Below are 22521 nucleotides of genomic sequence, written 5' to 3' on the forward strand. Positions count from 1 at the left end.
AATTAACACGCTAGCGTGGATACTTTTAGTGCTTCGGAATAGCTTTGCCGGCAGTGTGGTTTTATGTAAAACAACTGAATGCAGCAACTGTTTAGTATTGCTCATACAGACAGTAACGAGGCATCTTGTGGCCAACTATACCAGCTGCACAGGGACCTGCGGAAATACGTAGATCGATGTTTATTTTTGTTTATGGTGGTCGTAATAAAATGAAAAATGATCTCGAAGCACTATCATAATCAAGTCAGCACAATTGGGAAGATACGCGCGATACTTTGTCAGCTGGCAGTTTAAAACCGAGTGCATGTATGACAATAGCGCGCGGTTCTTACCAGTAAGTGTATCGATCCTCAGGGAAAGTCCTTCCGGTAACCTCTGAGATTTGATATCGTTCTTGCTATCCATTAAAACGAGGGCAATGCTAATGATGTGACTTACTTGATCAAACTTTTTTCGGACAGGGAGACCACTGGTAACCTGGAACCGAATAACTGTATCCTTTCACACGTAGATGGTAGATGGTACGTACCATCTACCACATGCAGCCAGGTGACCTTTACGCAGTTTTGCTCATTGACTGATCATATACGAATCCTTGATCGTTTCCACCTTGTAGACGCCAAAACTTCCCAACAAGTAGTCGAATCTGACGTAGACATCATGAAGTAAATTAGTAACATCATCTGCAGATCATCAGATGATGTTTGGCAAAATTCAGAAAACTGCGGAAGAGCGCTAAACAGAAGGCTTATGGATTCAAACATTTCAGGTGCGATAATGATCTTATTCCGCAGCTTAGTTATGAACGACCTGGAATAAATTGAAAAGTTTTAGTTAGGATAACCTGTTAAGAAAGCTTATAAAAATTATTCCGGTACAATTTCGGATATCAGTTTGTCAACTGTTTCCATTTCCTCCCAGAGCTCTTCGGTCCGAGCCAGCACCAAGTCCTCCAATTCATCGGTGAAATTCTCCAAACGCTGGCTTAGACTATCGACGACGTTTGTGCAACGGCATGTTTTTTTTCAAAAATGCGCATTATTTGTTCAATATTGCACTGCACTGATTGTCACAACCCATCGTTTTCGGATGATTTCATCCCCGCAGTTTACACTTACAGTACATGCAGCAATAGCGATGGTCAAAAATTAAAGGCATTCTAAAGTTTGCTTTTTTATGTCGGCATTATGTATTGTACAATACGTGCGGACTATCGCAACGTTTCCTGTCACTTATGTTTGCTATACGAGGAAACGTACAATGCATAAAGAAACTGAAAAATCGAGCCGAAAGTAGCAAGAAAGTGATCAGCCGCACGATAGTTAACTGTTTAGTTTCAAGGTGCACAAATTATGCCTTGCAAAATGGACGTAAGTTTTCTCAAAGCCATAACGACTCAAAGCCACATCAAGACAATGCTTTTTAGCAGTTTCTGGAACAGGATGCTGAAGTCAACCAAAATGTTTCGCATAGACCTTTTCCCTGCAATGAACAAAATTAGCTTAGCTCGATATTAGTACGAAATTAGCGTCAGTCATTAATGAAATGATTGTCATTTGCCATTATACTGCGCTGCAGTACTACGAGTAGTGTAAATTATTTGATCACTGTTAAGCGCTAGCATAAACTTTTATACTAGCGTATCCGCAGTTCCGATGTAGAAATACTCGTACTTTGATGTGTATTTCGCCACGGGAAGTTAATACATAGAAGTGGTCCATTTGCATGTCGGTTACCAGTTTGTTTACGTGACTGCTCACGTGAATTTTATTCGCTATGGGAATGAGAACCAATGGTGTGAGTAAATTACTACTGTACTTTGCGGAACGAGCATTGATCTTTACCGAGGCCCGAGCTTTCCATGCGACTGGCGATGTTGACAGTGTCTCCAAATCTAATTCAAGAAGAACATCGGAATAACGAAATCTCCCTGCTATATAATTCGTCAACAGCAGTAAGTGTCAGCTAGTAAATAACCGCTGTGGCAAGCTGTCAGACAGTGGAACTACTCCAGACGTCTGCTGAAATTACTGTACTAATAATCAACTTATGAAAGGTATTTCTGCATTACGTTAAGCTTACAAACAGTATCGAGGCATCTTGTGTCCGACAATACCGGCTGCGCAGGACCCTGCCAAATGGATTCACTTTACGTACGTTTTCATGTATCATTTTCCAGTGAAAAAATTCCGGTGTACTGCATACATAAGTATAGATAGAAGTAAAGATAGACTTAGATAGTATTCAGACATTGACGAGGAGCACTAGTGCTCAGCCTGCTTTCGCAACTTTGAAAGCTTCTAAATTTTAATACAGTGCCGTAATTTAATTCTAGTGCCGATTGTATACAGGCAAATAGTCCTTACCAGTATGAACACCAATTCGCAAATAAAGTCCTTCCGGCAACGTCGGATATTGAATATCCCGCTTGCTCTCCATTAAAGCGACCGCAAGGTTCAAGATGTGGCTAACGTGGTCCGATTTGTTTCTGATAGGGAGACCGCTGGCAACCTAGAATACAAGCGTCTGTACTGAGTCCAAGCAAGTATCTTAATTTACCGTAGCGCCGCTTTAGCTCTCCCATACCATGTAAGAATCCTTAATGGTTTCCACTTTGTATACGTCGAAACTTTCCAGCAGATAATCAAATCTAACGTAGACATCATGAAGCAGATGAATAACATCAGTTGAATCTGATGTTTGACAGAATTCGGCAAACTGAGGAAGAGCACTGAAGAGAAGACTAATGGATTCAAAGATCTCTGGTGGAATTTCAGTTTTATTCCGAAGTCTAGCAACAAATGACCTGGAAAAAAATTCCAAACGTTTAACCAGCCAATTGTGGAACAAGGAACAGATTGAAACCGAGAAAACGCTGAAGAAAGCTCTTTACCTTGGAACAATTTCAGACAGTAGTTCGTCCACCTTAATCATTTCCTCCCAAAGCTCTTGGGTCCGAGCCAGCACCAGCTGTTCCAATTCGTTAGTGAAGTTCTCCAAACGTTTGATCAGGCTATCGACCACATTTGCACGCCGATATGTCCTCCCAAAACTGCGCATGATTTGCTCAATTGTTGGCCGCTCCGATGGATGGTGTCTTATCATCGACGAGAGCAGTGACCGTATTGGTAGCACTTGTATTGTGCCAACTGCAATTCGCTCATACTGCACCTTCTTTTTTATTATGGCCTGCAATTCTTCCGATTTCTCTGTGAAAAATTTGGGAGGTCCTTTGTTATTGTTTTTCTGTTTTTCTATTTGTCAGTTTTACCTTCAAGTTTTGTCACTGATTTAAAGTCAATATCCATTGGCGTTTTGCCAGTAATCACTTCGGCCATGATAACACCCATACCGAACACATCTGCTGAATGCGATCCGGGTAACCGTGGATTGGCTAGGACTTCTGGAGCCAGCCAGAACTTATGCAGCTGTGAATGGTAGCGCTGGCATGTGTCAAATAATCGCAGGTGCATCTTGCTGGTGCCTGCCGTAGCCAGTTGTAAAGAGAACCGTTTATCCACCATGCAGTTCAAGCTGCATAACGATCCATGAAATCCAAGCCGGCTTTTTCTTAAGTACTGCACGGCCTAAAATATTAAAGAAAATTGTTAAATGTGAAATTTAAGTGAATCAAAAAATAGGAGCAGAAGCGCGTTAAGTGGAAACGTTCACAGTGACCTTTATAAGATCCCAGCATAGTGATCCTCGGATATCATGACTGAGCAGTAATCGATCGCTGTCAATTAGCGATCGGAGTATCCCACGTGCCCCGAAATCCCAGATTAGCATAACAGCCTCATTACACATGTACAGCCCGCGAAGTTTCTGAATATTGTCTTGGCTCAGTGATCTGACCTACGAAAAGCGTTATACGAACGAATAGTTTGTTGAGTTAGTTAACCAAGGGCAAACATGTTGACCGAATGCGTGCGGAATTACCTCTAGTAGCGCATCGACGATTTTGCGTTTGGACGATATCTGCGTCTCGGTTAATCTTGTACGCAAACACTCTGCCCAAATAAGCTGATGTTTCTCATATATGTATAGATGATCAGCGCAGTGTTTTGTCGCATCATCCAGGTTAATTTCCTTAATGGTTCCGGAAGTGTCACGGAACGGCGTAAGCGGAAACGTCGACGGATAAAGATACCAATCAGCAAGTGACCTTATGGCACGCAGCGACAGAATTCTGTACAGTGATTCAAAATATTTGGCATATTACAACATACAATGTAACTTAGTATGTCGTCACGAAAACAGCATAACATACTTCAGGAGAATGCTAAACGCAATCAGTCCAAGTCCTAGAACGACGCCAGCTGCTGTGCCGATTTCCCAAAGGTATGCTGTATCGTAAATTAAAAGCAAGTTTTACATACACTACATCAACATGGGGTATCATTCGCAGATGCCAGGCGAATAATATTAGTGTGAAACTACTGAAATAATAATATTTTCTGAATTACAAGTGCGTACAGTTAGGCACGAGGCATTTGTCATTGAGAAAACCACATTCAGGGACATCGGTGGGGATTTTTCCACTTTCCGGCCAAGCCGCAGCCAGATGTGGCGACATTGTATGCAGCGTGGCATCTTTCACTGAGTACTTCCAGGCCAGCTGCGTAATAAATATTTAATTTTGGAAACTACTATTGTAATCAATGAAATACAACAACTACCACTGCTGTATTCCTGGAAAACTGGTAGTCTAGGTAGGGCACGATGCATTCAATAATGGCTAACCTCTTCCGTGAACGAACTATTATCCATCCGCCAAAAATTTACGTCAATCGTCCGAATTCCTCGATCATTAATTAAAAATCCACGAGAATCGTATTCAAAATAACGATTATAAAATCTTTTCACAAAACTACGACCGTCCATATCAAATGCGCCCATGGTTGTATTCAGCATGTTGCTGTAGACCTATGTTCAGCGGCATAAAAACGTTGAATTTAACCGAAAGTAAAACGCGCATCTAGGCAATCTTTGTTCTGTACACACCTCCGCGAATGTATTAATGGTTTCGTACGACGCCATTGTTAAATCGTTTATCTGCATCGAAACACAATAGAACGATTTCTTATAATGAGAAAATCGTTGCCATCCACGTACCTCTCCCTTCCGGTAAGTATAGTTATACACTTCTTTCGCGACCGCCGACATTTTTGCCACAATCTGAGCGACTTTGGTCCAATTGGTGGCCAAATTGTTGGCTACGATCAGCGTTTTCATTGCTCGCAGGGCAACCTAACATAAGACAACCGGCAAGCTGATTGGCCAAATATCATAAAATATCTGGTTCCTATATTTGATGCACCACCTCATCAAAAATGTCGTTCTTCTTCCAGATTTGTTCTTGAGAGATTTTAGTTAAAAGCCCTTGAGCGGTTAAGAAAACCTAAAATGCCCAAAAATATCGTCTTTTTTTGCAACCAGTTGATTTAGCGAAAGGTCATTATCCAGCTTACATAATCTCCTTGGGTCATGTTTAAACCGTCTGCTAGTATCTGCAAGGAAACCGATCAACCCTCAAGTTTCCAGGAACGACCTTTGCGGAGTAGAATCAAGAATGCTCTAACCATGAATGTTCGCACTACGGCCAGATCCGCGTATATCAGAACAACTAGGGAAATGCATATCGTAAAATTAGCACTCATGCAAATCGTAAAATGCATAAAGTATCGTAAAATTAAAATATCGTAAATCATATCGTAAAATCATATTGTAAAATGTATATCGTAAAATTAGTAAAAATTAGTTCGGCGTTAAGTGCACCGAATTTTACCGGCATACTTCTGCTTTGTAATTTCGTCATTTCCAGAATGCCAGAGAAGCTACTATTGTTGTCAGCTGGATCAAAATCGTGGATGTTCACCACATACTTCCCGGAACCGTTGATCAGCCGCTTCTGGATGGTGGAGCACGCTATTGAGCTGAATCCAGTCGATGCGACGTTCTTAGATAGACGATCACATAACAGTGATACGGTTCGCCAGCCAAAGAAATCAAGAAAATGGTGTGTGCCCAGCGCGAGCGATGCCTGATCAGTTGGTCCCATTATCAGTGTGGTGGCGTAACGGGCACGATTGGAAAATGCCGCATCACCGGCCATTCTGTACAAAATCGGCATTCGCATCATAGCGTCAACTTCAAGGACATTATCATTTGGTAGGCTGACATCACACCGCCAAAATATTCGCGAGGCACAAATAATTGGTAACTTACGATGCTAGCAAGGCCAGGTTCCACTCTATGAGCGAAAAAGACATATCAACTTGTGACATTACATAATTTTCATCAACCAAATGGTCAATTTTGTTATAGCGACGTAAATGCATACAGACACTGTACGCTTAAAATACTCGTATAAATTTTCTGATTAACGGACACATAATTTACATACTCGTACCGGAATAACTCACCTCGCGCAAAATCACCAAACACCAGGACTTCCAGACTACATCCTGCCCAACAATGACAAATTAAAAATTTAGAGCAATTTGGTAATAAGTAATACCTAATAAGATTGTGTGTGCGTCTCGCTTCTTTCCATTATTAACAATAATCCTGTCCATTGATTTAATACTGTGCATTTTTTATTTTGACACAAACTATGCGTTTTATAATATTTAAGTAGATATGAAAAAATTAATGTATGTATTACCAGCGGACAATAGAACCGTTGGTTCCGTGGACGCCATAATGGTGTTGGTCATGTTACCCAGCACGTTCGCAATGTTATCGGTGGCGCCAGCGCAGGACAAAGCTCCTGGTCGATACACCGTTACCCGTGTGATGTTGTCAAGAATCCCACCAAATCTGGCACTGGCGTCCGCAAAGGCCACATCAAATGCCGGCCCAGTCAACTGGATGCCGGACGAGGGATTGTCACCCACAATTACCGTTATCACCCGCAACGCACCAATCGCATGTGGCAGAAAAATCATCAGAAATAAAGCGCGCATTGCACGGATTTTGACTGCGGTGTGCCGGTCAGTTCTGAGCATGAGCGGAAAAGAAGTTTAGCAGCAGAACTGGTCAAGGGCGCATTAGAACTAGGCCGGAATTTTCTGTGCAGTGTTGTGATGTTGCATTTCCGCTGTATCGGCGCTTTGTGTAGTCCAAGAGCGAGAAACTGCACATGGCATTTTTACGAAGGACACAACACCGTTGGTGTATTGCGCTCAGTAATACTGCTGATCTAGTCTGTTTTATGACGCAAAGAACATTGTTATTGTACGTGTCAAGACTGGCGTGCTCATTCCTAGAGCAGCAAATCCATTGTCGATCCAATGCGGACTAAAGTAACGAAGATTGTCGATACATGTATATATATTATTAAACGCACACATCAATCAATATATGAATTATGAAGTTGCAAATAACTGGAGAATCCGTTCAGCCAATTTTCAATTGCTAGAGTGAGCGTAGTTATTAAGATACAGCAAAGGCAAAGCCGAATTAGATTCTCACTCCCTATAAATTATCATTCCGGTGGGATTAAATAACTCCCTTCACAGGACATCTATCCTATACACCACAGCTATTTCGGGTAGTTCGCTTTTACGGTAATAAAATAAGTTGCAGTGCTATAAATTCTACACATGCCGACAAGCCCGCCGTCTATAGTTAACGAAATATTGCGTAGATATACAGGTATAAGCCGGGGCCAGGCGATATCGGTCTCAAATTGCGTACTTTTTGCAGAAGTCGCATTTTGACGGTAGCAAACAAACATTCGATTACATTTATTAATTAATGCAAACTAAAATTATTGCATTAGTTAAAATGGTGTATGAATTCGCAGTAGTTGAGTTGCGTGATGAATTCGCCATTCAGTATTAGTAATCGTATACTAATACTGAATGGCGAATTCATCACGCGAATTAGCAACGGTACCATCGCTAATGAGGTGTGATTTCGGCTCTATTGTGTCATTTGGAATGAGACGCTCCACAAGGTTAAGCATATGCGTCTATGGGAAAAACACCAGTGCAGTCCATATTTCCAAGTGTATACGCTCTTCTACTTGTTTTTTTCAAGCACAATCAAAGAGGACTTGTTCAGTACAAAAAGTCCTACAAAACTAAACTAATCTTAACAATTTTAGCTGTATCAACTAAATGTCACACACAATTTCCTACAAAAGTAAATGATGTCCCACGTTATAACTCTTGCCATATACACGCACCCAGGGCGGCGAATTCGCTGTACTTGCACAGCTTTCGTTACTCTAGTACAGAACCTGTGAAGTGTGAGCGTCATTTACTTGTCGTTACAACGACTGAGAAAAACGTTTTATGACAAGTTTTTTAGTAACGACTTACATATGTTACACTTTTACTGCCTTTACTTTATAATAATATATTTACAACTTCTGTATTTGCACTTTTTCAGCAATTTATTACTAATCATTAAAATTTTGGATAAAACTGAACTAGTTTTGAAAAGTTTAAACGGATCTTTGAAGTGCTGCAAGCACAAACAATAACGATGTCAATTTTGTAACAACTTAAGCTTATATTACTATTTGAAAATATACTGTAACGTTTGCACGGTGATCCAATATCAATATTTTCGCTGAAAGACGTTTTCCTTTGTATCATAAAAGTATATAGTAGTAGCTAGTACTTGAAACTACTATTTTGTAAACACTATCTGAATTATTTACATATCCTGAAGATATCCCAGAAAGCGCATGCGCGCCCTATAACATCCTAAATAAACTTTTACAGTATTTAGCGGGCGTTTTAGAGAATCGCAGTTATAATCAAATTAGCTACTACAGCCATTCCACAAGATCAAGCAATTGTCGTTAATCCACAGGCTATTCACAGAATGTTTTGGAACTACTTACAGTAAACACAATTCAAAAATATTTTCATTTTCACATTTTGCGTAGCATATAATTTCAACACTGAACTCGCAAACATATTTGCACCATGTCAGTGCAAAAGCATGGTTAGATTACTTCCATGTATACTCGTATGACATTTCAGTAATAAAGTGTATAACTTTGTTTAAATGTGTTATAGTAAGCGACATTAAAAGCAAAACGATATTAAACGACGAAACAACAGAGTGATTCCGAATAGAGTTCTGCATATGGCGGTATATGTCTCATGATATTCTCTCATTCCAAATGACAAGCGCTACGCACGCTACGCCTCTTATACCCTCGGCACGCCTGATGGTACCGTTGCTAATTGCGACATGCATTGACCGTTTGACCGTAGCCCATATTGGTATAGTTTCTGAAATCACTGCGTCTAGATAATTTTCTACCGCTTACGGGAAAGGAAAGCAGTTTAACCTGTAGCAAAAATATAATACAAACCAACAGAAATTCCCATGGATGCCAAAATCTGTTTTGATTCCGATTGCGTACTCGAATTTTGGGAGCGTACAATAATCGAGTGCATCTGTCACTGTGCACGCTCTGAATTGGGAGCAGTTGACAAACGCACCGAAATTGTGGAGGCATACAGCAGATGCTGTAAATTATACGCATATACAGTATATCCGTGGCCGAATCTACCGTAGTAATATCCTAAGAATGCAGAAGATACCGTAATTTTGCATGCGGCTACAATTCTCCAAGGTACAGTGCAATACGAAATTCTAACTCATAAAATAATAACTTAAGGTGCGATACTGGGTATTGTGACAGAAACGACTTCGCGAAATGTCTTATATGGCAAAGTAGTGTATTATCCCTTATTTAAGTGAGAACCACCTGTTTTAAAGCTGGTCACCTTTTAGCGCACGAAGGAGCTTATATTATTGATTGTTCTGTACTTCGTATTAGGTAGATCTTTTTTGTGTTTTATTTTAACTAATTGTACAGCTAATTACAAGTTCCTGGCTGGTCTGGATTACGAAGATCCGTACGCAAAATACAGCACGTTACCGGCATCCGCCGGTGTCGATGCATCTCAGCGACGTAACGCCCGGCCGCAGGCCACTCACAAATTCGGTAGTGCTGCAGCAGACACGTTGCCGACTGCAAACTGGTTCTGGCATCAAGAAAAAAAGAAATGAATTACGATGCAGCCGGCTAATCAGCGCAGCGGAAAAGCGTTGTACAAATATGTACATACTCACACAAGTGGAATTACTTATAACGTGCTAATGTCGGTGCGCGTTTATTGCTACTGTATAATATTATGTGGAGAGCGCGCTGTGACGGATTGATTTGCTTGATACTTACTGTTTTTCCGCTCCTCCGCGACGACCTGTTGGATTATTATTGGCCATATGAGCATTGACTTTGCCCAATGCACCATCCGCATATGTAATGGATGGACTACAGTAACCGCTAATTTGGTTACGAATCACTGTGACAGAATTGGCTTGACGAATTATTCGGTTACCACATACAAGCGGAAGAAAGCTGTAGCAGTTCCCTCGTTATAGCGGAAATAATATTTACTTGTACGCAGCATCATTGTTTTCTGCCAGCCATTATCATTTTATTCAGGTGAGAATAAAATTTGTTTAAATTGTCATATATTATAGTATATATTACCCAAGCTTTGTCATAACAGTTTGTCGCGCTATGAGTAATACTAGTAGGACTCAGAAATTTCTCATTTCCGGATTAGGCATACTAATACTTATTTTTAGTCGTAATTAGTATCTGTTAGGAAAAATTAACGTAACACTTAGTATAACGTAACACTTAGTATAACAGAATTCAAGCATAACAGAATCGGCGTGTACTTAGTTATTACTATACATGGTTTTTGCCTGAAGAAAAGTATTATGTTCGTGCTTTTCCTCTTGACTCCAGTAGACGCCGCTTGTTTGATGGTACCATGCCTCTTACGAGTTACAAGTGCATACTGATTTTTGTTATTTAAATATAACAACACTATTTGATGGAATTATTTTAACAGTAAAAGTTTCGGGTTTTCTTAGTTTTCGCTTGCGCTTTTAATGACTTGCGCTTTAAACAATATAATATTTCTGTATCTGTATGTATGTGGAAATACAGACTACTATGTACACCTACAGCTAAATATTGCCTGTGTGCCAAAACTGATTATTAATGAGCTGCGCTGCAGCGTTTGTAAATGGAATTGCAGGTATTTTGCACCCTTGTCAAAGATCGCCTGTCTTGTGAGCAAGTTTTCCTAAACGTCTGCATTATTATTGCGGCATGCATTGACGGCCTTAAAGGAAAGTTGTTTTTAGTGCACTGCGGCATCCGCAGCATGCAGCATGTGTTGTGCTCCGTACAATGCCGGCGCATTCATGCGATAGTGCCAGCTCGTATAAGCAGTCCATTGCCTACTTTAAACAGTAACAAGAGCTACTTGGCTAATTTTAATCAATTCGTACTTCCTTGTGCTTTTCTGCTAGAAAACTGGGCGGCGTATATATATAACAATTTTTCAGTCATAATTAAATTTATCTCAGCCAATAATCAAATTTTTTAATTTTTTTTAAAATTTGACGCCAACCGAGCCATCTCGATTACTTGTTTCGAGATGTGGTTTTGTTTTCATTAGCAAATTTAAATAAACGAATGCATTTTACGTATATTACAGTAAATGCGTTCCTTATCCTCGAAGAAACTGTTTTGTCTCAGATTTCTCTTCTACAAAGCTGAAGAACATCAAAGGAAATAAAAAAGCTTTTGCATATGAATGCGTCGCCGCTATTACAAAGCACTTGTTGATGAGTAGCATAACTCATAAAGCATTTCTTCTTGCCTGTTGACAACAACACCGAAATCCAGTTTTTTTAGCCGGGCGGACAGTTTGACGACGCATCCACCAAACGTTCGTGAAGTGATATGTATTATTATTAGATCGTCGTTCACATAATCACTAACGTGAACGACAGAATTGGTTGTTTCGAATTTATTTTTTAGTGCAAACAATAACTCTGCGCACCATTATTGCTGGTGCATCTATAGAAATAAAGTTTAATGATCACCATACTTTAATAACGAATGATGTATTATTACTGCGCTTTTTCTAAGCACTTCTAAATCGGGTTAAACGAAGCAGGGTATAATAATCAAACATATGACTAGCAGTATCTATTTTTTCCATAGGCGAACGGAATCGAACGCAAAACTGCTGTGGCGGAGAAGAGAGATGGAATATTAATGATTTGAAAAGCTGCTGCACGATCCGTTGTGCTTGGACGGTTTTCTTGGTCGACAATGTCGCTGCGCATGTGCATTTGTATAGGTATGTACACAGTACATTAGCGACATTTTATTTGCCATGTATACAATCGCACCTTGTAACGACTTCCTTATATTAGAGTGTATATGTTAGCGTTCTGCGTCACCATGGAAAGATGAGTTATGCACTACGGAAAGACCGCTCTCCCGTGGTCGCTCTGACACCCACCGCCACCGAGAAGCCCCCCACCGGAAATCAATCCCGTGTCCATGTGCCTGCTGACCGTTCGACGCGCAGTGCCCTCCCGCCCACCTCCAGCTTCCTGCGCAACCGCTACAACTTCCTCCGCAAGACCGAGGACGCCGGCGCGAAAAAGCCGGCAACGGACAGCGGTGTCGCGCCGGCGCCCATGTCCGAAGTGAACCCGGTGTACAGCAGCACCGACCGCGTCCACGCCGATGCCGACAGCAGCAACATCTCCACGCTTAACGTCACAATCAATCCGAAGTTCGACGAACCGGCTGACACGGAGCGGACACCGACTGCCACCCGCCCCGAGCTACCGCCCAAACCGGTTCTAACCGAGATCCAACGACCGGCAGAACCGGCATCACCCTCCGAAAGTCCGACAAAGAAAGGTCGCGGGATCTTGCGGGTGGCTTCCCTCCGCGGGATCCGTTCGCGGACGCCATCCCCGAAGAAAAAAGAGGAGTTCCTGCAGGAGAGCGTGATGTACACGAAACTGAAACCGGCCCCGCCGGAGCCACCGTTAAGTGGCAATCGGCAACATCTACTGCGGCGCCGCACTCCGGAGAACGTAACCCGCGTGGAGGTGTCCGCGCCGCAGCTGGTCAGCTCCACGGCAACCGGCGCCACCACCATCCAGATCGGTGGCGCACGGGCGCCGTCACCCGCTCCGCAGAAGACAACCGTTATACCGTCGCCGGTTCATGTGCAACATCCGGTCAGTAAGGTCAACGTCATTGTGGAGCCCCCTCCCGGCACTCCCGACATCCCGCCGATGAAAGTTATCCCGTCACCGGTCCAACCGTTTCCAGATGCGAAACCGGAGCCGACCATCACGCCGGTGTATAGTCAGTTAAGCCAGGCACGAGCCATGCTGAAGAGCACGACAACCACGAAAAGCGAGCATTTCTCGTCAGCGGCGTCCACGTCTTCTTTCATTCAGCCGAACATCCGTCCGATTCCGCCGCGGAAACCGTTGCGTCGCAATGAGATTACCGAGACGCTGATGGAAGTGCTCCCGCAGAAGACACAAGCTCCTGGGCAAAATATTCCCATCGAGCTGCACAAAGAGGCGGGTGGAGTCAGCGGAAGTCGAAAACACACTAGCATCAATATCAACCGCATCTCCAGCAATCTGACGCCAGCGGCACCGGTGGCGAGGGAAATGCCGGTTAATATTCGACGGGAAGAGGAAGTCATGACGCCAACGTATGAAGGACATATGAATTTCGACGACGATATTCGGTCGAATTTCTCATCGCATATGGGGTATGAACCCTCGTCGGCGGATGAGACAACCGAAGAGCTGGTTAAGAAATCACTGGTTAAAGCGTCACATGGGCATATGCGGAAAAGTCACAGCACGACAATTGGGAATATTCAGGAGGAACCCAGAGCAAGTCCCATAGAAGTAAGGATTAAAGCCTTTCACGTGCTTTACAATTTTGTTGCCAGTTTGAGTTATGTAAATGTTTAACTGGCATCATATCTTCAACATACATTTCGCCGTTCATAATTTTCGAACTAACTGAATTTTATTAAGTCTTGTGCATTAGTTCTCCATCGTTCTGATGTAGTGCGCAATACTTTATAGCCATTAATTTTAGATGCGCGAATGAGCTATTACAAAGTCATATAAATATATTTATAGGAAACCAAACCGGCACCGCCATCAAACTTCGAACCAACCAGTAATCAAAATACCGCCGTCGAAAAAGCCTCCCATTATAAAACCACACTGGCTACGCGCGGCTACAAGCCGGCGGTGGCGTATACATCGCCCGATGAAAGTGATTCGTCGCGTGGAGGTGGGCGTGTGGGGGGCGGCGGGGGCCGGGTGTCGTACATTGCCTCCACGCGGCCCAGCCGGCTGGTGGAACGCAGTCAGCATCACATCGCTACCGACATCGCTCCCGCGCCGGTGCCGCGTGAACCACCAGTACCGGCGACACAGGATGTGACGTCAGCCGGTCGGAGGAAGTATGCGGAACGACGTTTGGTGCTGCGCAACTTTGAGGATGCACTGCAGCGGAAGCGGCAGACGAGTGCGTCGTCGGTGGACAGCGGCGACAGTCACGAGTATGATAGTCTGCGGGATCGTGCGTTCGAGCAGCGCGGAAATGTGGGCGGGAACAAGAATGGGTATATGGGACGGCTTGCAGCTGGCACCGCATATGATAGGTAAGTTTGTTAACTGTAGAAGAACTATCGACTCTCGCTTATTGTTAACGGGTTTTTATAATAGCTTTTTTTGCTGAGCGTATTGCAGTACAATTTCTAGCTGCACCGCTTTTTGTATTTTTATCAGGAGCTGTAAATATAGAACAAGTTTTATATATGCGTGATGTAGTGGAAGTGCAAAACCGATGAGCTCGTAATTGCACGTTTTCTTTTCCGTTTTCTTTTTCCCCTAACAGAAACACTTCGCCATGAACTGTAGTTATCATAAGGGTTTTTTTATAATACTCTGTATAGTCCATAGAATAGCTGATTTCTGCCGTTTCTGTTTGTACCAAAGTTTACGATTATTTTGGAAACACTGAATTGCTCTTGGTGTCGCTGCCGTTCGGTGTTTGCATATACGACATATCGCCAAAGAAAACCGGTTGAGCGCCAATCGCCAACAAAAAGGCGGCACACGAATGCTCAATTTTTATAGCAAATGATCTTTAGTTTTGCATAGTCTTGCAAAATTCATTGTCATGGGGCCACAAGGTATTCAGAGCAAGAACAGAACATACAGTATGCTGCATATACGAGTAACTATACGAAAGATATCTACAAGCGCATACGAAAAAGTTTGAATTTTTTGGATAAATGACTAGCGCGCAGACGTCTAATTAGACGGACAAAAATCATAAAATATTTTCAGAAATTTTCAGTTCCAAGTTCCGCAAGCGAGCGAATTCTAATGAATATTCATCACTCGGTGTACACATAACGCGGCAAAGTTTGGCACAGCTGAGCGGTTAAATCCTCCTGAAAAAAATAAAGCGTAAATGCAGCATTTGGCAAAAAAACTTTGTAATAACAACTGACCAGTGGTTCCAGTTCCTTTTTCGATACCAGATCGAATTCAGTGATGAAGAAATAGTAGTGTTTATAGCACAAATTTACGTGCGGCACCTGTTGAGAAAGAACTTATGAATTACGAATACTAACAACCAGTACAACTAGCAACCAGCAACCAGTACAACTAACAACTAGCAACCAGTCAGCTTCCGGTTAGCAAAGTTAATTCGGTTAGACTTACCGCTTCAAGTTCCATCAGTCTATCGAAATGGTGAATGTAGATGTGTACAAACACGCGGTACATTCTCGAGACGATCTTCTTGCACGTCGCTGTGAAATTACTAGGGAAGGGTACATCTGCAAATATTATCAGTTTTTAAAACGTTTATATAAACTTAAACGGTAAAAGTTTCAACATACGTAAAGAGCTGAAAAAATAAATACGAACAGATATACTACTCTTCCTTTCAGTTGGTGCATTTTATCACAATTTATGCAATACTTCCGACGCGTATCAACATTTTTCTTGAGGTGAAAATTCTTATATCGAGAATATGCGTTTACAATGTAAATCTGAAAAAGTACTAACGCACAAGCCAATCTTTTTTCGTTTTCTGTAGCGTTTGTGAATAACACTATACTATTATTCTTTAAAAAAAGGATGCGTGGTTTACCGACAAAAACGGGGAAGACCTTCTGATCATTGACAGTGTTGTCCACCCAGTCGAGAAGTAGCCCAATATACTGACTCGCCGGCATTCTCGTGGGTTTCTTATAATGTACGCCGTCGCTCCAAAAGTATTCGTACCTGCATAACACACAATAATCACCATCATCAGAGAGTGTAATCCAATACATTTACTCATAATGTTTGCCGCAACAAGCTCGTCAATTGAGCCGGATAAGACAACAAACGAAGTGTGAATTGCGAATAATGATTACTTGTGGCCAGCGGACATGGTGGGACACGACTGCGGCGTGCAGTACTCGCTAACCTACAAAAATCACCCATGCTCGAAACGCGTGAATCATCCGCAGTAATCATTTTTACTGCTAATATTATTATACATTCAGTACACGAATAATATGTGTTTTACTAAATGCGTTAACACAATTATTTTTATGGCTCACGCATTGCTTCACTCATTCTCTTAAAACTTGTAAATTATACAGAATCACTCGACTTTTCGTGCACCCTTGAACTTGGGTCAGTTCTATACACGGCACACTCAAATCGGTACTATATAATTTAGTCGAATTGCAAAACGCTGCGGTGTTAATCTGCCACTCACCGTGCCGTAGATGAGATTGATACGATTGAAAAAATCCACAACTGCAAAGTGGATAAAGTGCCGACAGTTAAGAGTCGTTAAATCGCTATGGGAAGCTGCATTAAGCGGTTAAATATACGGAAAAATTAAAAATCTCACTGTGAACGGCGATCCAATCCTCTAATTTTTCCCCATCCGGAAGTTTGACCGTTCTTTTCAGATCGGTCTGGGTAACCAACGACGCCATTGCGCGTTTATGCAGAGAGTATTTCAATGTACCGGGGGTAAAATGTTTCTTGGGGCGAAATGTCTGCAACAAAAAAATTACAGATGTAGCAGCACCAAGTAGCTTTGTTAACGGGCCAAATACAAGCACATTCAGTAGCATCAAATATTTTTTTAAGACCTGCAAACTCAATACGTTTCGCAAACTGATGAGATTATTCGGATTATTGCAATAAATCAGAGCAGAACTGTAAATCATAACGACAGTACATTTAGCAAATTTTTCGCAAATATTTAGTGATCTAACCATTAAATAATTTTACATAATCTCCAGCTGACATACGCTGCTCATACGTGCCGCATTCCTGGCAGGTAAAGCATTGTAATACACAATGAATGTTCATTGCCAAAATATGTATTGTAATCTGTTTCAGCCAATACGTGCACGCAACGATGCGTTTAAAATCCATCCAGAAATTAAATTGTAACAAATGAAAAATTTGTAGAATATTTTCAGTTAATCGGATAAAATAGCTAGTAATTCATTGATAATTCTATATATACCTTCTTTCGATTAAAGAAATCCATAAACATGGAATGTCCCGAGAGGAAGTGGATGCGATCTTTATCGATTTTAGGCGGCATGGTGTGTTAATTACGTTACGCTACAATCCATAAAAATCGACTTCAATCAAATCCGCATTACCGATATTTCGTCCCATAAAAACCGTCGAAAGCGTCGGCGAAAACAATGACAGACCAGAATACAGGTCGACAAGCGCGAAAAATACTTTGTGCTTCGATGTGCGCAAGAACTCCGACTCTCGGCACAACAAAGTAGTGTGTACCCAATGAATAATTTTTCGGCTGTAATATAAATAAAGCGACGATGGCACTTGCAAGTCACCACGGCGACTTAACGCATAATCAGCGCGTGTTTCCCATCTAGGCAGCCGTAGCGGCTGCACCAGCACATCGTGGCATATACGCATCAAACGTCGCTATTGTACCTTTCCGTTAATGTCACTACAGTACAAGCACGGATTAACCTATCACACTGTAACACCTTCAACACCGGTATTCTTTACCTGTACACCGGTGCTGCATACATTACAGACGAATACAGTGGAAAAACACTGTGCAGCTGAACTTTCAACCTGAAAAACACCGCGAAAGAAAAACGTGCTGAATCTTTGCGCATCGCTTCGCACATTTTTGGTTGGTTTGTAGTGAACATAGTTGAGAATTGTTGTACACCTACGCACCGATACAGAGTGTTCAGTAGGTGGTTCCCGCAGGCGGCTTCGGCAATACATTATTGTTCAGTATAATTGTGATGTATTATGTTATATAGTAATTCATTCTGCATAAAGATCATTCATAACCAGCTTATATTGTCGACGGGCCGTGTGACTTGCGGAAGCGTCTTATAGTACAAAGTACCACAAACGTCTGACACAGTGTGTTTGACATTCTCCATGCTACTGTCTTTTAAACAAATTCTTGCAAATATGCCGGTGTGTGCTGTAAGCGGTTTAAATGGAAAACCGCTGAGAATGCAGTGTGGAGTGTTTGTTAACACGCCTAATTCTTGTAGGCTTTCTTCCGCTTGGCAGAATCGACGCTATGCTGCTGACTTTTGCCGTTGATTAACAGACTTACTTTTATTTACAAGCATGTAAATGTTTGAGCACTCTGCGTGAACACATGTTCCCCAGAGTATGATCAGGATTTCGTCAAATACGAGTACAACAAACATTTCATGACCTTTGACATTTCTCCTTCCGAAATGTTATGATGTGCTTTAAATCACGTTTTTCTCCGGCTTATGAAATAGATTAACTTAACAAGAAAATTACCGACCAGAGCCATACTAATAAAATATTGCAGCACAATGCAACAGGTGACTACCGCACAGCAAATACAGCGAAATCATCAGTCATGATGAACCCGTGAGCAACTACAGTCTACAGATACAGTACATTGGGTGAGCAAAGAATCGCATGATGCGACTTTATCTCACTTGTCAGCCACGATTGCTAGGCATTAGCATACATGGCAATAAAGCGAAGCACCAGTTATTTTTATAATCTGGGAGTGCAGTAAATGGTTGACTTCAATGTCATTAATTTTTACGTAATTACACGCTTGAGTTTTATTACATACTATTTAATAATGGGCGTCCGGATATCCGTAGCATGTTTAACAGGCCGGAATCGCCAACATACAATTCCGTTTGTAGGCAAAAATCCAGCGCAGTGACACGTTCCCGCTACGAGCACTGGTCCAGCGACGACGGCGCCTCCGACTCCATCGGCATCCCGGAGCCCCTTCCGGAGTACGAGTACCCCAACCGCATCCAGGGTCGCACTATCCAGGAGGAGCAGCAGATCCGCGAGACCGTCCGCCTCCGCTCCAACTCCTCCTCGTCATCCGGCTCCGAGCACTCACCGACCCGCGGCTACAGCGACGCCCACCGCGAGCGTCACCACTTCAGCCGGCACTTCGAAATCTCCCCGGAAGAACTGCACACCGCCCGCTCCCTCATTCACCACCGCCTCCCGCCCACTTACACCGAACCGCCGCCCCCGATGGTCACCCAGCGTCACCCCTCGCAGTCACCGGCCCGTCGACCGCCACACCTCCCTCCACCCAGTCCGGTGCACGTTGGGCCGGTGGTGCACCATTCCGACGGGGAGACGCGCTACTATCCGGAAAAGCCCAAGAAGAAGCTGGGCATCGTGCGCCGCCTGTCAGAGTTAGTGCGGGGCGAACGGAAGTTTGGCAAGCGCAACGAATCTCCACCGACCATGGTCCGCAACGCCTCCAGTTCCTCCACAGAACAGATGGACCGGAAGACCCCGGAGCCGATCCCGGCGGTGGGGAGGCTCAGTGTACGCCGGCAGAGCCCGGTGCGGCGCTACCAGGATAAGCCGGGCAGCACCGGCGTCGTTCAGTGTGGAGCGGGGGGAGCTTTCTACGCCGGGCACCGGTGGCCAAAAATGCCTGGCTTCCGTAGTTCCGGGAACTTTCCGGATGCAACGGCGGCGTCCTTCGCGTACATGAATTAACCAGCGCCGCGGTGTATGCTTTCCCCGATAAACTGCAGAAGAAGCGAAATCTGTGACATCGATCCATGTCTGAACACAATCTTGACCAGCCACCGTTGGATTCGCAGTAGACCTTTATGCAGGCCCGCGCTGGGGTTTTTTGGTAGGGGGGGGGGGGCGGCGTTTTGGCTAAAATCCGCCGGGGTGGCGGCCAGAAACTGGTGGGGGCGGAGGGGTGCGGAAGGGGGCGCCATACTTTAAATTCGCCCCCCGGCGGTCAAAAACCGAAAAATCGCCGCCCCCACGGCGGCCAAAAATCGAGAAAGCGGGGGCGGCCGCCCCACCGCCCCTCCAACGCGGGCCTGCCTTTATGTATGAAGACCCGCATCGGTTAAACCGTCGAAGAGTGTGGAAAGTCTAACGGAGAGTGTGCATAAAGAGACATATCACGGCCCACTGATTGTTACGAACCGCACGTACAAAACCCGTACGGAACGGGTTACGAGGATCAACTTGATACCGTATGGAAAACAGGAAGGATTTTGGCGGCCGGTGAGCAATACCGCGCGTGTGCGCTCACCCTGCAGCAGTATATATGACAAAGTGGGGGTAAGAAAAAATTATTACATTTCATCATTAAGTTCACCTATTAAAATATATAAATTAAATATCAATAGCTATGAATAACCAAGGCTAAAAAGCTATGGTTATGCAATGTTGAAGTTCACATATTATATGTAACGTTTAAAATACATAACGTAATTGTATACTTACTGTTTATATGTGATTAAATGTCGATTTTTATATAATGCTACAGTGAGAGATTCTCGCTATCAAATATCCAGTATTTTATTTTAGAATGCGTTAGGTGTCATCTGTGATATCAGAGCGGTTATTACAGCAGTACCCCAGTGTTAGCCAGCACCAACATGCCAGCCGGTATGTATTCCCGTAACGCCCCACCGCTTGAACCCCCGCGCAGCTACGGTGCCAACTGGACCGCGCCCAGCACCGATGGCAATTCCGACCTCCAGTCATCCGTCGAAGAACGCATCCGCGTCCCAGCCGAATGCCCACTGGAACGTTCGCGCACCGAAATCGACCTGCGAGCCGCCACCGACCGCAGTGACCTTAACAGTGAACCACTCAGCACCACCGTGGACGAAGCGGTGCACCGCGCCCTGTCTCCCATCCACGAGCGCTTCCATGGACATGTCCAGGGTAAAGCGGATGTCGAGAAACTGGTCCAGGAAGTGAAGCGGACCGGGTCCACGGTGCAGAGCGTGGATATGGCGGCGCGCACCCGCACCCGCATGGCGGCCAATGATTACGCCTACCGGCGCTATCAGTCGGCGGCGGCCGGGATCAATCAGATTCCGGTGGAAAAGCCGCGGAGGAGGATCCCACGGGAGAGCCGTCCCATAGAAAGGGACAGTGCAAAACACTACACCAGTTCGTATCGCATAGAGATGCAGAATCCACCACCGGGCCCATCCGGCGGCGTAGTGGCGGAGCGGAGCCGGTTTTTCAATAATTTACCGGGAATGCGAAAAGAGTACGCTGTGCGTCGCTGAAAGCAGGCGTTTTCATGATAAATCGACAGATTTTCTAGCAAACGGAGCATCACATAATTAACCAATGTACTGTAATAATAATTTGGCTTTCAAATGGGGTTTTGCGCTTCTTCTGTGTTTCATCGTTTTCCATGACGACTGCCATTTCTGTGCAGACTTTTTGGCTGTTGATGTTCAAAACTGTATAACATACATGTAATTACTTTATTGATTTCATCTATGGCTTGTGTACGCTGTACAGATATAACTGTCTTTTATTTATACAAGCCCAACCTCGGCCTCTGGCCTCGGTCGGGAAAATGTAGAAATGAATTTGGATTATTGGTTTATTATTATAATTGTTAATAATGATTATAGAATTATTAATTAGCAAACTTTACGGTAATATGATGAACTACTACCTCTCAGTCTAATCGGCGAAAATCCTTGCCCCTTTGTTTGACCGGCGAAAATCCTTACTCTTGTGTCTGACCGGCGAAAACTCCTACCCCTCTGTCTAACCGTCGAAAATCTCTGTCCCTTTGTCTAACCGGCGGAAATTCATACCCCTCTGTCTATCCGGCGAAAATCCTTACCCTTGTGTCTGACCGGCAAAAACCCCTACCCCTCTGTTTTACCGGGGAAAACCTCTACCCATCTGTCTAACCGGCGAAAATCCCTGCCCCTGTGCTTGACCGGCGAAAATCCCTACCCTTTGTCTAACCGGCGAAAATCCCTGCCCCCGTGCTTACCGTCGAAAACCCCTCCCCCTTTTTCTAGCCGGCGAAAATCCTTAACTCTGTTCAACCGGCCAAAATTCTGTGCTGCTGTGTCCGCATGCTACAATTTCCCTTGCCGAATTGATTTTGCGGCAGGTTCATTGAACCGTGACAGGTTCTTATATGCGGTATACGACTAGAATCAGTCGTAGCATATATGAAACTGTAGTTTCGGTTTTTGGTCTTCGATATCCGTGTGTAAACAAAAGTAATTTTTGGCGCCCGTAGAGTACGGAAGGGTC

The 22521-nt window shown here is 43.6% G+C and overlaps 4 protein-coding genes across 5 annotated transcripts; 2 read left to right on the forward strand and 2 right to left on the reverse strand.

The window, feature by feature from the left end:
- Positions 1-1374: 1374 nt before the first annotated feature.
- Positions 1375-6968, reverse strand: LOC129583473 (atrial natriuretic peptide receptor 1-like). Its single transcript, XM_055475268.1, has 18 exons — positions 6668-6968; positions 6426-6467; positions 6229-6253; positions 5789-6116; positions 5116-5250; positions 5005-5055; positions 4744-4926; positions 4477-4618; positions 4271-4346; positions 3940-4189; positions 3679-3855; positions 3272-3587; positions 2894-3209; positions 2587-2806; positions 2367-2511; positions 2083-2131; positions 1819-1894; positions 1375-1482 (listed from the first exon to the last, which is right to left on the reverse strand). The coding sequence occupies exons 1-18, from the start codon at positions 6966-6968 to the stop codon at positions 1423-1425; spliced, it is 2892 nt and encodes a 963-aa protein (XP_055331243.1). The 3' UTR covers positions 1375-1422.
- A 3079-nt stretch (positions 6969-10047) lies between these two features.
- On the forward strand, positions 10048-19989 carry LOC129583272 (serine/arginine repetitive matrix protein 1-like). The gene is made up of 5 exons (XM_055475019.1): positions 10048-10483; positions 12068-12206; positions 12283-13800; positions 14041-14570; positions 19140-19989. Exons 3-5 carry the CDS (start codon positions 12319-12321, stop codon positions 19966-19968), a joined length of 2841 nt encoding a protein of 946 aa, XP_055330994.1. The 5' UTR covers positions 10048-10483; positions 12068-12206; positions 12283-12318; the 3' UTR covers positions 19969-19989.
- Positions 15010-18179, reverse strand: LOC129583274 (MOB kinase activator-like 3). Its single transcript, XM_055475020.1, has 8 exons — positions 17462-18179; positions 16832-16982; positions 16694-16734; positions 16344-16396; positions 16076-16209; positions 15643-15758; positions 15429-15515; positions 15010-15368 (listed from the first exon to the last, which is right to left on the reverse strand). Exons 1-8 carry the CDS (start codon positions 17540-17542, stop codon positions 15312-15314), a joined length of 720 nt encoding a protein of 239 aa, XP_055330995.1. The 5' UTR covers positions 17543-18179; the 3' UTR covers positions 15010-15311.
- Positions 19990-20374: 385 nt separating the features above from the next.
- LOC129583275 (uncharacterized) lies at positions 20375-21753 on the forward strand. Of its 2 annotated transcripts, none has more exons than XM_055475022.1 (2): positions 20375-20556; positions 20806-21753. In XM_055475022.1, the coding sequence occupies exon 2, from the start codon at positions 20877-20879 to the stop codon at positions 21519-21521; it is 645 nt and encodes a 214-aa protein (XP_055330997.1). In that variant the 5' UTR covers positions 20375-20556; positions 20806-20876; the 3' UTR covers positions 21522-21753. The 2 variants fall into 2 exon arrangements, with proteins under 2 accessions (XP_055330997.1, XP_055330996.1); XM_055475021.1 differs by having other exon boundaries at positions 20849-21753.
- Positions 21754-22521: the final 768 nt, after the last annotated feature.

The sequence above is a fragment of the Paramacrobiotus metropolitanus genome, unplaced genomic scaffold (assembly GCF_019649055.1).
Source record: "Paramacrobiotus metropolitanus isolate TYO unplaced genomic scaffold, Prichtersi_v1.0 Parri_scaffold0000010, whole genome shotgun sequence".
Lineage (NCBI taxonomy): Eukaryota > Metazoa > Tardigrada > Eutardigrada > Parachela > Macrobiotidae > Paramacrobiotus > Paramacrobiotus metropolitanus.

Bases quoted from the DNA above. Each gene is read 5' to 3' on its own strand.
- LOC129583272 (XM_055475019.1), top strand. From the start codon at position 12,319: ATGAGTTATGCACTACGGAAAGACCGCTCTCCCGTGGTCGCTCTGACA. The intron at 13,801-14,040 runs GTAAGGATTAAA...ATATATTTATAG, and splicing joins CCAGAGCAAGTCCCATAGAA to GAAACCAAACCGGCACCGCC. The intron at 14,571-19,139 runs GTAAGTTTGTTA...TTCCGTTTGTAG, and splicing joins GCTGGCACCGCATATGATAG to GCAAAAATCCAGCGCAGTGA.
- LOC129583274 (XM_055475020.1), bottom strand. From the start codon at position 17,542: ATGCCGCCTAAAATCGATAAAGATCGCATCCACTTCCTCTCGGGACAT. The intron at 16,983-17,461 runs GTATATATAGAA...TTTTTGTTGCAG, and splicing joins ATTTCTTTAATCGAAAGAAG to ACATTTCGCCCCAAGAAACA. The intron at 15,759-16,075 runs GTAAACCACGCA...TAATATTTGCAG, and splicing joins GGTCTTCCCCGTTTTTGTCG to ATGTACCCTTCCCTAGTAAT.
- LOC129583473 (XM_055475268.1), bottom strand. From the start codon at position 6,968: ATGCGCGCTTTATTTCTGATGATTTTTCTGCCACATGCGATTGGTGCG. The intron at 6,254-6,425 runs GTGAGTTATTCC...TTTCGCTCATAG, and splicing joins GTTTGGTGATTTTGCGCGAG to AGTGGAACCTGGCCTTGCTA. The intron at 2,512-2,586 runs GTATGGGAGAGC...CTTGTATTCTAG, and splicing joins CCATTAAGGATTCTTACATG to GTTGCCAGCGGTCTCCCTAT.